General features: G+C 42.7%; 1 protein-coding gene across 3 annotated transcripts in view; it reads right to left on the reverse strand.

Moving 5' to 3' along the window:
* Nucleotides 1-1,022: 1,022 nt before the first annotated feature.
* The window catches only part of ADGRF5 (adhesion G protein-coupled receptor F5), a 65,406-nt gene continuing 50,125 nt past the window's right edge, over nucleotides 1,023-16,303 (reverse strand). For 2 of the 3 annotated variants that reach the window (XM_080389216.1, XM_080389215.1), the window contains exons 14-22: nucleotides 15,866-16,087; nucleotides 14,487-14,639; nucleotides 13,052-13,248; nucleotides 11,902-12,081; nucleotides 9,108-10,478; nucleotides 8,134-8,175; nucleotides 7,972-8,031; nucleotides 3,111-3,195; nucleotides 1,023-2,005 (exon numbers count right to left, since the gene is read on the reverse strand). In XM_080389216.1, coding sequence (XP_080245342.1) covers nucleotides 1,926-2,005; nucleotides 3,111-3,195; nucleotides 7,972-8,031; nucleotides 8,134-8,175; nucleotides 9,108-10,478; nucleotides 11,902-12,081; nucleotides 13,052-13,248; nucleotides 14,487-14,639; nucleotides 15,866-16,087 — 2,390 coding nt within the window. In that variant the 3' untranslated portion in view covers nucleotides 1,023-1,925. Of the gene's footprint in view, nucleotides 2,006-3,109; nucleotides 5,310-7,971; nucleotides 8,032-8,133; nucleotides 8,176-9,107; nucleotides 10,479-11,901; nucleotides 12,082-13,051; nucleotides 13,249-14,486; nucleotides 14,640-15,865; nucleotides 16,088-16,303 lie in introns of those variants that run through there. The other variant, XM_080389217.1, reaches the window with a different exon arrangement.

A 16,303-nucleotide genomic window follows, 5' to 3' on the forward strand; every position in this document is an offset into this window, starting at 1 on the left:
GTGTGGTTGCTGCCGTGTTTTTCCCCTTCCTCCACTGAGCACTCCCACTTTTTCTTCTCTCCCCTTCTATCTTGATCCATATATAAATACAGGTGAAGCTTTGTCCCCAAGTTTTTAAGACTGACCCGGTTGATTTCTTAGCTGCTTCTCTCTCATGAATTGTCATGGCTTTTGTAACACTGTCAAGGACCTTGCCTTTGAAAATCCACCCAAAGCTGGCTGTTCAGTGCCCAACAGCTGGGCATCACATCCTGACTTCTCATACTTCTCATTCACATCAGCTGAGACCCGGGTTTAGCTGAACTGGGAGGTGTGGTGAAACCTCAGGGATGACATGCCTGCGAAGGTAAGGTGTGGTAGGGCTGTGCTGTCTACAGGGACTCGTACTTTACAGTTTATGTAAAGCCTGTTCTATCTCAGTGGGAGTGGATGCTTCTGCAGCAAGTCAATATTGCACAAGCTATTTCCAGAGTGAGTTAGACCAAATGGCTGTCCAAAGGCAAATTCTGGTCAGAATAGTGTGCAAAGGTCTGATTTTCAAACTTCCATTGGCCATGCAGTTCAAATTGATTGTGGGTTTTCAAATATATCTTAATCTCTAACTGTGTTGTAGTATTGTATCTTCAATTACAAAGAAGTTGCTTTTGAGATAAGTAATACATTTGACTGATGCTTGTATATTGTCTTCAGTCACCATCACCTGCCCATACCAAATGATCACACATGTCTGTAACTGTAGGTGACAGTTTCCCACCCTGGTTCATCCCAAAGTTCCAGAAACAGGTTCACCACTGGAGGCCTGATTCCCCAACAACCAAATGGGGCTGTACCACCTGACAGCAGTGTTTGATATTGGCTTCTAATCTAAACCTTTGTGATTCCATCTATCATATTTTACATGAAGTTTTGTAACATTCCTGTGTGCTATAAAGACTTTGCAGGCTCTCTCACAGCCCTCTGCTTAAGGCAGGAGTCCTGCCTTTGAAGGTGTACAGGTGTGGAAGTAACGGATTCCACAAATGTAGTATTAGAGAAATAATTTATATAAAACCTTTCATCCTGCCTGGCACATGGTGGTTTATATTCACTGCAGAATTGACTCACTGAGCCCTTCGAGTGTGATTCTCCTCTGAGAGGAGACCCAAACATACAGACTTTGCACAAGAGTTCCTTGCATACTTAACACTACTATACATTAAATAAATGCAGTCCCCTCTGTAGCAGACAACCTTCTGTGTCTTACCACATTACATATCAAGGGAAGGACAATTATAGTTAAGGATATAAAGTTTCCTTTTCTTCAAAAAAAGTGCCACGTGGACCTTTCAGTACATTCTGTCCGAGAGAAGACCACGCAGGAATCATCACGGTCTTCATTTTATCTAAGTCAAAAGTGAAGATCTGAAATGGAGCTTCTTAGTTGTGAATCTTTGGTTCCCAAAAGTCCTAAATAGAAAGTGGAGAGCACTATACCCTACGGCCTTTCCAGACTCTAATAGGAGGGCAGGAGAGAAGCTATGAGGTACTTGTGTATCTACACAGGCCTTTGGAATCTTTCAGAGGGTTAATAGGGGAAATGCTACAACCACTGGACGAGAGCTGTGTATAGCACTGTAATTCATGGCTCAGTACTGCATAGTGCTAAGCACCCACTTCAAGGCTGAGAATTCTTCATTCCCAATGTCTTTTTCCGGCACTTGAAGGCCTTCAAATCCTTGTCATCCCTTCTGGGATTGGCAGCCCCTGTAAAATTCTCAAAGCTTCCCTGCCTTACACAGAAATGATTATTCCAGAAGAATGCACCAAGGCACAGTTTGGTCAAAACAAAGCAGTCTGCTTCTTGATGACTCACAGATACTTCTTGTGCGTGTCTTGGAAAAGGCAGAGGTCCTTTCAGAGTTATGTGATTTAGCATTTACAGTGCCTCAGTTAAGCAAAGAATACGCCTTGGAAGTGTTTTCAGAGGAAGAGGTGGATGGCTCTGAAGAAGATACTCTGTATTTTCCTGCAAAACAAAGTATAGTGGTTAGACATAAAGACAGATAGCTTAGGGCATGTTGGCACTGCAAAGTAAGGACAGTTAGACCTGTCTTGATGATCCAGGTGGCTTTGACACCAGCTGAACTAAAGCAATAACAGCAGCTACAAAGGTCAATGTGTTTGGTGACAAGATGTCAGCTTGAACTGATGATTGTGCTATAGGGTAGTAGTTTACTCACACAAATGGAGGGATTTAGTGTTCCTCCTTGAGCGTGGGGACACATCTAGAACACACAATCCTGAGCGGAATCCCAGCTCCCTCCCTCTCATGACCACGAGGCTCTAAGCTGAGACCCAGGTGCACAGAGCCCAAGAGCAGAGTGTGGAAGTGAATGCTGATAATATGGGAGTTTCAGGTGGCAGCAGCGTGGGAGGCCGTTGTGGGCAAGTCTTGTTCTTCTGGTGGGAGGCTTCTGTACCTGGCTAGTGTACTCATGTAAACTTACCATAGCAGATCCAGAAACCTGCTTCTTGTTCCATTGCCTGACTAATAAACAGACTCTTAAGAAGCAGAAGCAGTTGCTTGCCTACATTAAACTCCTTCATATCCCACTTTGACCAAATTTCACTATCTTCTCTAAGCAATGGTTGGATGCAAAGATCAGACATTTAGGAATGAAAATATTCATACTTCAGTAATGCTTCTTGCAAAATAAAGTCATAACTGAAATGGTGATGTCCATAAAATAACAGCCAGAGAACCTTTGAAGAGATACAGCTCTAAGGTGGTGAAGAGTTCATGAACAGTAAATGAACTGAGGAGCGCTATGTCATAATATCATTAAACTCAAAACAAAGCTCAATTAGTGGGTTTTATAACTGGTGAAACACGCCACCATCCAATACTTTAGTTTTAGTGTTAGACGATTATGCTGCTAGCATTATGCTACAATTATGAGCAATTACAGTAGCAATACCAATGACTTATTACAGTTCCTTTGTATTAGAAGATTAAATACCATCGATGGATGGATGGATAGACAAATAGATCAATAGACAGACAGACCCTGAGAGTGAGAACACAAGCAAAACCTTGTTTGCTTTGGTAGGAGATGCTTATTGTCACATACCTGTTTTCCCACATAAGTTGTTAAAGGTTCTTGAAAGCGGATAGCTCATAGCAAGCATCGGTGTCACCAGGATCAGGGATGATGACTGTAAGAAAGAAAATCGCTTTTTGTCAAAAGCCTAGAACTGTCTTTGTAGCCACATGGAGGGGGGAAAAAAAGGTTACAATAAAATGGTGTTCAGTGGTACGAGAAGGCAATCCAGAGAGGGACAAGTTAGATGTTGGTGAGGCATCAAGTTGACCCATTTGCATGTTTATGATGGTGATGAAGGAAGATCAACTTTAAAAGAAGCTACAGGACAGAAATAGCGCGTCTCTAACGGTTGGCCAGGAAAGATGGCTTAGGCTCTGGAGTCTGTTGCATTAGGCATCGCAGAGTTCTGGTCCCTTATCTGAGGGAGTATGAGGTAGTATTTAGGTAGCCAGAAAAGCTAAGATTGATATGTTTGGGGATGGTCCTTGAAGGCCGATAGCCTGAGATAATCAAAAGCAAATTTGACTTGACACACTAGAGGGCATCAGAACACAGCTCTGCAGTCCAGGCTGCTGCTGAAATGAAGTTTCTTTTTCTCTTCTGGAGTGGTTTGAGAATTTAATGAGATTCCTCCAAAAGATGCTTTTAGAAGTGGTATGGAGACCACATCTGTTTCTGTTCAGTCCCTCTCCGTTCATTAAGTTGTACTATGGCTGGGGAAATGAGGCAGTTTTTTGCATTGTCACCTACACCATAAGGTGGTAGTGGAAGAAGGTAAAATAATCACACCTAAAAAGTTTGCTCAAAGACTTTGATGTTACTTTATTTAGTCCTTATCAGCAGAACTGCCAAGGAAATATGCCAATTCCCACTGCCTGGGGTAGCTTCCACAGTGTCAACTAGAGTTGGAAGTGTCTGGCACAGGAGATTTTGTCTGAAAAGCAATTCAGAATTGGGATCCAAGACTTCACAACTTGTTCTCTCCACTTTATTCTGCTGGATGTGTCCATTGTATGATAGCTGTATCGGTTATTCCTGCCTTCCTCCCAGCTTCCTGGGGAAAAGAAGTTTTTCACAAAGTCAGAATAGCACCACATCGAACAGATATAATTTTCAAGCCAGAAGGAAGGCAAGGTGTTTTAAAAATTTATTAGGAAGTGTTCCCAGACCTGGGTTCCCAGGTGTAATCCTCCTGCTGAAAACACTGGAATGCTTGGAGTACCAGTTTAAAAAATCCAGGTGAACGACTCTAGGGATCCTAAATAAAGAAGCATGAAGCAGAAACCACATCTTTCCTGTCTCCTTCTGACACAAGATCTGAATGTGACAGATGATTGGGGCACGTAAAACTTACAGCACTGCTCTGCCTGGCTAATTGCAAGCTGCTGCCTCCCGGCTGTGGGCGGGTTGCTGGAGGGGACATACAGAGAGGTCACCGCTGGGTCCAGTGCTGGTTTAACATCTTCATTAATGTTGTAGATGATGGGAAAAACGCACCCTCAGCAAGTCTGCAGATAGTACAAAACTGCAAGGAGTGGCTGATAGATCAGATGAGCCTGCTGTCATACAGAGGGACCTCAACAGGCTGGAGAAGTGGGATGAGAGGGACCTTATGAAGTTTGGCAAAGGGAAATGCCAAGTCCTCCTGTCCCAGAGGAGGAACAATCCCACACGGCAGGACATGCTGGGGGCCATGGGACTGGAAAGGAGTAAAGACAGAGCCAGGCTTTGCTCCTTGGTGCCCAGTAAAAGGACAAGAGGCAGTGGGAGTGAGAACAGAGCCAGGCTTTTATTGTTTGTGCCCAGTGAAAGGACAAGAGGTGCTGGGAACAAACAGAAATACAGGAAATCCTGCTTAAGAAACTTTTTCACTGTGAGGGTGGTCAAATGCAGGAAAAGCCTGCACAGACACACTGTGGAGTCTCCATCCTTGGATCTACTCAAAACCCAACCGAACATGCCTCTGAGTTCTAGCTGACCACGCTCTGAGTTGTGGGGGCTGGTACTAGGTGATCTCTGGAGGCATTTTCCAACTTCAGCAATTCTGTGATGTTTGTGGAAGCTGGAGTGGTTTGAGCCAGTGCTGCTCCTCTGAGCTGACAGTTCAGCCCCAATGGACTCCTTAATTCCTTTGATGTTATGTGCCCATCGGTCTTAAGCATGCTGGTTTTTAAGTCTGCTTCCCAGTTCTTTAGCAATACCTGTACAGGTTCTTCTGAATAAACCCTGTTTGGACACCAATATAAAATTAAGATCTATTGACATATCAGAATGATGCTAACATTTCTCACAATCTATATTTTTCCATTCCAAGTGCAGGTGGTTAGATTCTGATGCCTTCAATCCCTTACCCATCCTGGTATGGCTTCTTTGGTAAGGGGTTATAAATGCAGAATTGCAAGCTGAAACAAGCACTTCTGTCTTGAAATACACAGACTTATCCAACCTCATGCAGCCATCCCAGACACAGGTATTTGATCCCTGTTGGCTGAAAATTTTCTGTATTCTGTGCCTGGGAACGTGGTCCCCCTTGTGCAGAAGCAGAGGTGAGCGCCCCTGTGGCATCAGCGGGAAGAGGACAACGACCTACTCTGCAGCCACAACTTGTCTTCGGCCACCACAGTTCCTTGTGAGGTGAATGTCAGCCCGTACCCTCAGCTCCTGGCCCTCTCCTAGGGCTGTAACACACGTCCTGGGTCACTGAGGCGCTGAGCCCGCTGTGTGCTTGGCCTCCTGCATTCTGCTTCAGGGCTTTCTCAAGCCTCATTGGAAGAGCACGTAGTTCTGAGGTTTGCTCCTCTGTTTGAGACACCGTTCCCCCAGCCTCTCCAACGAGTGCTGGTTGCTTAATGCCATAAGCAGATCCGCACTTGGTTGGATCCCAGGATCCTCCAGCCCAGCTGCTTCTTACTCAGTGTGGGCCACGGCAGAGGCCCTAGGGAAGAGTTTTACAAAAGCGAGGTAAGCTTGTAGCAGCACCCCCACAGAATGTCCTTTCCACTTGTGGCGGTCAGACGTACAGGGACTCCTGGAGGCAAAGGCAAGACCCTGGTGTTTAACAGCCCTTCACGGCCTGTGCAGCTTCCACAACATGAAGTAAACTCTAAGAGAACCTGGGAGAGCGTCCAACATCCATAACATCCAGGAGCAAGGAGGTCTACATCTCCTTTGCTTGTTTTGGATCTGCCACTCATCAGGGTGATCCTTCCTGATCAAACGGGATGGCACACTTGCTCCATGACCTTGTAGCAGCACACATCACTTTTACATTCCCCATCAGCTGTCTAGGCTGAAGAGTCCTATGTCATCTAGCAGAGCAGTCCTCCCACCTCTTTGGGACTTGTTCTGCTCTGCGTCCTTCCAACTGGCCTGTATCTTTTTTTGAGCATGATTAAGCTCAGTTGTCCCCATGTCAGCATTTTCCTGTGGCTTAAATAGCTCTGCCTCCCTTTAGGTATTGTGGATGAAAGGTCTATGGTGCCATGAGGTCTGTGGAGGGAGGAACTAGGAGCTGCTGAAGATTAGAGGGAGTGAAGGGAGTGGATATGTGGCTGGCACAGAACATCTAGCTCCATGGCTACCCGGTAGCTTATAGCAGCTGAGCCATGGTTCACCTCTTTCAAACAGCCACTGAGCTTTTTTTTCCAGAGTCTTAATCTCTGGAGCACAAATTGGAATGGAAGAAATTAAATTTAATCATAAGAAAAAGCTTTTTGTTTGGTTGGTTGGTTTAGTTTGGTTTCTTTGTTTGTTTTTGGTTTTGGTTATGCTGACGGTGGCAAAACACCACAGCTTTTTGTTCAAAGAGTTAGCAGATTTTCCAGCTTTGAGATAGTGAAAACCTGATGGGGAAAATGTCCTAAGTTAATTTACCTTGCTTTGAGGAGTGTGTTTGGACTAGATCTAAACATGTTCTTTCCAGCCTTAACTGTTTGATGATTCTGTGACCTCTCTGTTCAGCCACAACACTGCCTGTGTTTCTGTGCTAATTGTATTCCTCCGCAGCCATTTTCCCCAGGCACTTTACAATCTTTAATTTTTCTTTTAAAGATGGTAGTGGGACTGGTTTCCCCCTTTAAAGCCAATGCCTATCCTCAGCAGAGGCATCTCCAGATGCCCATGCAATCTGTGCTTCAATGCAGGGAGAAGTGCAAGAGTTATTGGGTCAGAGAAACTCTGCGGATGGAAGAGTTCCAGGATTTTTCTTAAGGATCCAGTCCCTGTTTGCAACATTATTTCTTTATTTTTTTAGGCACTAAACGTTTTGTGTTAAATGCAGGAATTTGCTGAATATGGGACCCAAGTCTCTCCTCTTCTAGGAGTGTGTCCAGGCCACTTGGTTCCAGAAACATATTTATTTATGTTCTGTCTTTTTCTCATTAAAATCTGAGTCTTTGCAACACATAGACACGATTTTAACAGAAGATTCATACTTTTCTGTCCTCAGGATAAATTGAAGGCTAACCTGTCGCCTTGTCTCATGCAAGTTGTCTCAACCAAGCTGCAATATCTCCATCTTTTCCTGCTCATAGCTGAAGGGCTTCTTCCCCAGTAAGTTGTCTTTGCATTTCTCTTAGGTTGTGCATAAATAAGGGCCACTGAAATTTTCTGTTTTCTAACGTAATGCTTCCGTTACATTTTGTGGGTTATTTCTTGTCAAATTCAGAGCAAATGTCCACTAGTCTCCTCGGTTTTTACCAATTATAGGTGAAATAATGAACTTCGGAAAAGGGGAGATATTCATATCTATGTTGTTAGTGTCTTCAATTTCTCTGACTAGTTCTAATAAATAATTCAGAATATACAGTGCATTTGACTTAAAAGCCACTTTGAGAATGTTAGACTATTCAGCAGTAACTAAAATACATTCTTAGGTCAAGTTTCTAACCTTTGTTTGCTGTGAACTCCATTTGGACATTGAATTCCTCTTCAGCAGAGCTTCTTGTATCTATTTGTTAAAAAAAATTAAAAATCATTCAGTAAATGCAGTAATTATGTTCAAATTCAAACAGTATTTTCACATAATACAAGAAATAGTTTGAATCCTTACCTTCTTGTCCCAGAGGGTCCCAAACACCAAAATGAATAATCCCTAGGAGACAGATAATTAGATGCAGTTTGATGACACCCACCTTTTAATTGCAGTACCTCATAACTCTCAAACATAGTCCATATTGACTATTTAAACTCTGAACTCTTCGATAGAGGGCATTTTCCTAACTGCGTTTCACATAACGGAGTGCCGATGTAGTACGAGTTCTTTTAGCCTGGCTTATTCAAACTGTGTGCATATCTGGTCTACAGAAGTGACACAGATAATTTGCTAGCGCTAAACATTTGGAAGAAGGGACTTTTGTGCATGGAAGATACACCCTGCCTATGCTCCCCAGATAAGCTAGCAGGTTCACAGTACGAAAGGCAGTTGAGTTTGGTCTGAAGCACACAATTCTGATGCCATCCTTAAAACACAGTGTAGACATGACTATTGTGTCCTTAAGAAATCCTGTTGTATCGGGATCCTACTGGCCACCTAAATATGTGGTTGTAAAAATCATACTGACTGAAAACTCCCAATAATATGTATTTTGGTCAGTTCCTCTCTTTATTATTACTACTACTCAGCTGTTCTTGGTGACTTCCATGTTGTTTATACTCCCTCGTTACTTGAACCCACAAGAGCATAGTATGATGCCTCCAGATGCACTGGAAATCAGACCAGACGTGCTGAAGCTATTTTCCTGATCTTCAGGAATGAATCTCTTCCCAAAGCTACTGGCAAATTTGGAAGTTATCTTCATGTCAGCTTTATATATAAGACATATCTGTTAAGGGAGCTGAGAATATGAAATACTGCTGAATTCCTGGAATGGTTTCCCAAAGAGCTCGTTGGGAATAAGGATGTCTAAAGGCAAATCTGAGCTTTCCCAAGTGGTTTTTATTCCCCTCCAAGCACAGCCCTGCAGGAACATCACTACTTGTTAAACAGTCACAGAGGAAACAAACCCATACATATGTGTAACTCACCTGCAAAGCATTGAGCAGAGCAAAGAGGATGTGGAAAGCTCGATGGCTGTTTTTGATGACGGTGGCAAGGCCAAATCCCCAGGTGAGGCCTAACAGCGGTGTCAAGATGGCCACACTTTTGCCAATTTGAAACAAAGAGTTCCTCTCCTGCCTGTTTGACCTATCCCCGATAGTTGGTCTTAGGATTTTTATTATAACAACTGCAGTGATGAACAAATTTGTGGCCACAATGATCAGGGCAGGTATGACGAAGGCCAAGAGAGCTTTGCTCTCCTTCCAGTTGAGCCAGCAGACACCCTTTCTTATGTAATTGTTCCTTGGCAATGTGACAACAAGGGTGATGACTGCAATGAGAAAGGGGCACCCATAGCCCAGACAGAATGCCACTGCTTTCTGGGCAGTCTTACTTGTGTTGTGTAAGATGAAGACCAGTCTGTAGAAAAGAATGAGGCCCAGGCTGAGCATCCAGAAGAAGACACACAGGTAGAATAAATGGATGAAGAAGGTGGCCACAAAACAGATACCTCCGCTCATCTGTTGGTTTTGGTCATTGATGGAGGCAGTGACAACAAACCAAATGTCAGCAATCAGGAGCGATGTAGCTATGTTGAGTATACAGACGTGGCGCATGTAGGAGGTTGTGTTGTTTGTCACATATTTCCAGACTAAGGATTCAATTATAATGCAGGCCACCAAACTCAAGATTGAAATGGCCAGGCCAACGTAGGTAATATAATCTTCAAAGATTGCCTGGGAGTATTTATCAGGTGACATCAGAATGGAGAAGGATGTCAAGTGATTGCAGGAGCAAATGACATAATCTCCTCGCTCTGTGGTTGTGCAGCCACGAGTATCCCAGCCCCCCTTATGTTCGTTGAGTGTGAAGTTCCAAAAGACACACTGGGGCATCTTTAGAGATGTGTTTTTCTTTGCAAAGGTCATATTAATGTCAAACTTCTGGCTTCCATTGCTGCTCATAATTGTTGTTATCAGTAAACCATTCACATACTCGGACCCATTCTGGGGCAAAATATGTCCAAGCTTTGAGTACATCACACTGACAATGGTTGAATTGTGTGTTAGAGCCCGAATTTCAGTTTCACTAATGAGCACATTAATTGTGAGGTTTTCTGTACTGCTGAAGTTCTTATTATAAGCTGTGTTGGTATTTTCTGTGACAACTATACCTTGTAGCTGAAGGGTATTTGCAGAGACAGAAGGAATGGTGTTATTAACTGGTTGGAGGCGCACGGAAAAATTTTCTACTGACTGCAGTAACAAAGAACTGTTGAGTACGCTGTCTTTATTCAGGTCTTCCCAAGCTTCAGTTGCAGAATCAGCAACAACAAAGTCCACTGTGGAGAGAAAATTCTGAAACAGCAAGAACAGAATAATGCTGTTACTGAAATCCCCTACAAATCGTTGTTGTTTCTGATGGCGATTTTCCTGTGGTCCTAGAACTGACTTTTGAAAAAGCCCAGAATTTTCTTATTTTGCTCAATCTATATGAAACATTCAGTTGTTAACCCTCTGCATTCTCTATTTTCAAGTTAAGGTTTCCAACAGTGGAGCTGTGTGGATTTTTTTTTTACATATTACTTAGCCTTTTCTTGTTTTGGTTTCCAGCCTTCTTCCTCTTCTTTTCCAGCCTTTGTACTATCTTTGATATTTCACATGTTTTGCACTTTTCTGCTCAGAAGACCAGTGCTTTTCCTCTGTACCTCACAATCAAGGTTTCCAAGTATTTCTAAAATGTGTTTTGTTATTCATTTGTTGTAACATCCAATTGATTTTCCTTGCTTGATCCCCTTGATCTTATTCCTATTTTGACCCTTTTTTCTATTCCTGCTTCTACTCATAGAATCACAGAATGGTTTTGATATTTAAAGATCATCTGGTCCAATGCCCTTGCTATAGGCATGGACTTCCAAACTGGCCTTGAATACTTCCAGGGATGGGGCATCCATAAGTTCTCTGGGCAACCTGTGCCAGTGTCTCACCACCCTCACAGTGAAGAATTTCTTCCTAATATCTAATCTAAACCTAATATCTAATCTAAACCTATCTGCTTTCACTTTTAAACCATTACCTCTAGTCATGTCACTACACATCCTGGTAAAAAGTCTTTCTCTGCCTTTCTATAAGCCCCTGTAAGTACTGAAGAGCCACAACAAGGTCTCCCTGGAGCTTTCTCTTCTCCAGACTGGACAACACCAACCGTGTCAGCCTTTCCTCATGGGAGAGGTGTTCCAGCCCTCTGACCATTCTTGTGGTCCTCCCTGGGACATGCTCAAGCGGGTTCATGGCTTTCTTGTACTGGGGACCCCAGAGCTGGACGCAGTGCTGCAGGTGGTGTCACACAAGAGCAGAGCAGAAGGGAAGAATTACCTCCCTTGACCTGCTGGCCTCGCTTCTTGTTATGCAGCCCAGGAGATGATTTGCTTTCTGAGCTGGAAGCGCACTTTACTGGCTCATGTCCAGTTTTTCATCTACTGTTCCTTGTCCTTTCCTCCTTCTTAGAATGCTAGAGACATTTATGGGTCCCTAGAACATTTCTAGTTGCTAAGCAGACAGCAGCTTCTCTTTCCTGCATAGGCTGCTCACCTTCATAATTTTGATTTTTCATAAACTCTATCTTTCCTGTAATTTCATTTTTGCTGTCATTTAATCTCATTCCCTTAACACTTTCCTGTTCCTGACCCTAACTAACTGTGAAGCTTCTTCAGGGAGAATGTCATCCCCTACGACAAAAGGGCCTTGATAAGTGTAGGTAAGACTTAAAATAAAACCTTACGAGAATAGTGAGCATCTCTGCATCTGCTGGGATGGAGGAGACTATATCCAGGATGGTAATGATTGCACCTAGGTCTGCAGGAGAACTTTTTGTTTTGTTTTGCTGCTCTCTTGTCATTTTATTAAGTTCTGCAAGGTAGTTAGGTAGGTTTTCTTTTGCCTCAGGACTGTTGATCAAGGCCTGCAACAGAAGATAACAGTACATCATGTGTGCAATTTGCCTGGAGTTTGATCCTCCATCATCATAGCTACCCCACGCCAGTAAAGAAAACAGAGTCAGGGTCATTCTAGACATGCCGGAAGCGTTCAGCCCTCTGATCCTCCACGACAGGGTATCCTAACTGCCTGTTGAGAGTGGTCTCTCATCCGTGCTAACTTGCAGACTGTTCCTGGAAATTTTGGGGGAGAAAATAGTTGGCCTGGGCCCAAACATATAAGGGAACAATCTAGGAAGTTAAAGAAATACGAAATTGAGTAGCTGTCCCTCTGCCTGTGACCTTGCTGTGCCTAATTTACTAAAACAAACATAGTAAGTATTTGCTGAAAGAAAGATAATTGTTCTCAACTAACCTCACTGAGAGAAGGGTGGTTCTGGACGGTTTGTAGAAGTGAAGAGCACTATGACAGGATACCTAAGGTGAAAACCGAGGCTCAGCACCTGTCTGTGAGGGGTAGTGACTGAGGGGGCATCCTAAATAGGGCCTGGGTCTAAGGCTGGGCAGTGGCCCGCAGCTGTCCCTACTGCATTGTTGTTAGGTGCTCTGCAGCATACTCTGGGCTTGTGCCAACTGGTGTTCACCGAGGCAATGCCTAGGCATGGATCAGGGAACACTCCAGGCCAGCCAGTTCTCCTGCTGGATGCTGTAGATAAGGTCACCTTTTCTGGGAGAGCACGTTCGTGCGTATGGATATTGGCCATGCAGTGCCATATACCCTCTGGGCCAGAGGAGGGGACCTCGCCTCTTTCATTTACTAGCATAGATATAGTCAAACATTCTTCACTTCTTTTAAAAGATAGTTTTAATTAAATATTTGATTTTTAATGCTGCATACATTTTAGATTATATTAAGCAAAGAACCACCCAGCAAAAATGTTTGCTCTCTCCTACCTGCCCCCCTGCCCTAGCCTCTAGAAAAGTCAGAAATATTACCTCAGCACTAGTTAGCAGGTTGTTTATTGCTTCAGACAGGCAGTTATTCCTTTCAAACTTCCAGACTTTGTTGATGCACTTGTAAACTTGATTGCCTCGGGTAAAAATATCCGGATTATCTACGTCACGGCATGGCTTTTTTAATGTGGCCCCTTCTTTTCCAATGCCCAAACTGTCTGAGCAGGAAACTTCCTTGTCTGTATTGAGAAAAAGACACAGAGGCAGAAAACTAAGAAGCAGGGAGATAATTTACCCCTCTCAAACCTGTGATTTCCTGAAGTTCAGAGGTCTTTAAATCAGCTAGGATTTTAGCTTGCTCTCTTCATTAATTCTGACCTTTCAGGGTGTATATGTCTTGCATTCCCAATTTTTTGGAAGCATGAAATTATAAAGGACATTTAATAAAGCCCCTTGGTTTTGAGTACCGAATCAAATCAACAAACCAATACCCAAAGTTTTAAGAATTGTCTATTAGATTACAGGGTGAGACAGCGGTGAAGCCGGATTATATTGACCACTATGTGAACAGTAATTCACACAAAGTTGACTATGCTAAGGGACTCAGTGCTGCTGGAGCACCAATAGGAAATTCATTAAGACCTGGCTAGTGAGGCCTCAACACCTTTTGATGAACAGTGGGTCTTGCTAACTGGCTTTGATTGGGTTAGCCATATCAGTAAGTATCTATTGATTAAAGTAAATAAAGCATCTGCATATTTGTTGCCTAAAATGGTGAAATCTGGCCAGATACACTGATTTGACAGGTGTCACTACTATGGAAAAACCAAAATGTCTGCATTATGGGGCTTATTTCTTTCCAATTTAGAATAAGAAGCAGGAAGATACAAACTCTGGTCAGAACTAAACATCAAAACTGGATGTAGCAATGCTGAAATCTAATTCTAATTACTACCTGCAGCACTGATGGGTAGCTGGGCTTGCCCAGGTCTCTGCAACACCTCATGGAGGTCACCATTCTTGTGTTTGAAGTGGATATGCTCTCCCACAGGCTGATCTCCTGAGCTAGACTACTTCTTCCTGAGGCACCACAACCTGTTTTCTTTGCTAAATTGTTGGTGCACGCTGGGAGCTGCACGACTGCATTTCAACACAGGAGATGAAGCTCGGTGGTGCAGGCTGCACCAGAAGGAAGTAGGGGCAGAAGATGACTGAACTATAACTGCTAGGGAACATACTGGGGCCACTGTTAAATCCAGTGAAGACAAAACATCTCGTGTATTATTTTTTTTTTAATTACAGCAAAATAGATATTTTCCTCTGTATTTCAAAGTTTCCCATGAAGAAGGAGACAAAAATTCTTGCTAACAAAACGTGCTCCTGTTAGGTGTCACCAATGATAAATTTGTGGCATCTGATTTAACAAAGATAGTGGGATTTCCTATTTAACAGCCTTAAATAGTAACTTTTTTCTTACCAGGTATCAGCTGCAGTCTTATATTTTCACTGTTGACTGTCTGTTTAATGCTGTTAGTAAACTTGCAATACACCGTGAGCTCTTTCTCCTTGTTGCATTCTGTTTCTGTGTAACTGTACATGTAGCAAAACAAATTTCCTTTTCTCTTTTTCCCTGTGTGGAAGGATTAGGACAGATTAGCTAGCAGACAGTAGAAAGCTTCTGCAAAATTTTCATTTCTGTGAGTCCTAGAGGAAAAAAAAAAAACAACTTCCACTGCAGAAAAACTTCAATTCTGTATGCTGATCCCCATGTCTTATCCCCCCACACACACACCCCTACCCCTTAATGAATCTTCTGGCAGCTGCTGCATGGTCATTAACTTTTCAATTACTAGTATATGAGCAAAAAATGCCCAAATCTTCTCTTCCTGTGTAGGAACAAAAATTAACTTTAGAAACCAGTTTGGAGAATACTCTTCCTGCTTCTGCTTCTACCATAGGTGTTTCCTTTAGGCTAGGATTTTTTTTTCCCTTCTTATATATAAGTTCTTTTGAACTCAGGATTTGCACAGCACTGCCATTGCTTTTCAGTATGCCAGTACCGGAGGGTCCCTGACTGCAATCTCTTCCAAAAAGACCTTGGCATTTTTCTTAGCAACTGAAGGACCCCTCAGTCTCCACCTGCTTTACACTTCAGCCTGTTGGTTTTGCATTCCTACAGGTTTTCTAAGTTAGTTTAGGTGGATCTTCTTTGCTTTTTTTTTTTTTTTTTTTCAAATTAACTGTTTTGTAAGTCACTTGAAAACTTCCAGTATATAAAAACACATCAGGGAAGCTGCAGAATTGCCTTGAATTTGAAGACGTACAAGTTTAGGCTTTTGTGCTGTTAAAGATATGTTACCTGTATCCTTGAAGAAAATAGAATAGGGTTTTTTTTAAACTGCATTCTTAATCTGTTATTCTACATGTTTCATGAACTAGTAGATCTTCTTAAGTAATGTTTCCTTGCTACTCAGTTCAAAAAAGTCGCAGAGTGGAATTTAAAAGCAAATAAATGGACTTCAGCAATTTTTAATCTGAACAACGGTGAAGATGTTCACTTCTCACTGCCTGGCAAGGCAAAGCAAACATTGAATTTAGCTGTTATGTATTTATCACTACAGCAGTGACTTCACTTGCTCTTCTATTAATCTCAGCCATGCTTCCCAAGAATGGCAACCATGTTTAAAAAAGTTAATTTCCTTTTTTTCTCCCCCCCCCTCAGGAGTCTTTCTGTGCTGTCATAATAGCAGTAAGTATGAATTGTTTACACAGACCTAACTGGAAAAAAAAACAAACCAGGGACTGGGTTGCGACACGTAGTGCAGCTAATGATTCTGCAAGTTCATTGTTTCTTACCAACTTGAAATTCCTTTTGTTGAACCACGAATGTAACAGTGTAATAATCTTCCATGGTGTTAGCACTTATGCAGCACTGGAGATCTTGTTGCACTTTGCACTGTATAGATGCTTCAATGGGGTCTATCAGGATGTTCTGCTTCCAAGGCAAGGGAATAACCTTGATTGTCACATTGGCAGAACTCTCCAAGTACTTCTGGGAGAATGTGCAGATGTAGGTGCCTGAAAGAAGTGACAGAAAAAACATGCCTCAGTCAACAGAAGTGCTCCTCAGCTTTTGCATGGTCAGGAGTCCTCATACTGAACAAGTACAGTGCTGTTGGCAGCGTCATGTCTTGATGTTCTCCAGCAGTTATAATGTTAACTCTCTTTTTTATTTACTGTGACCAGGCTTCACAGTGATTTGCAGGGCTAGGGATGCTGTAAATGATTTGGTGC

Source organism: Falco punctatus (genome assembly GCF_963210335.1).
Source record: "Falco punctatus genome assembly, chromosome: 5".
Taxonomy (NCBI): domain Eukaryota; kingdom Metazoa; phylum Chordata; class Aves; order Falconiformes; family Falconidae; genus Falco; species Falco punctatus.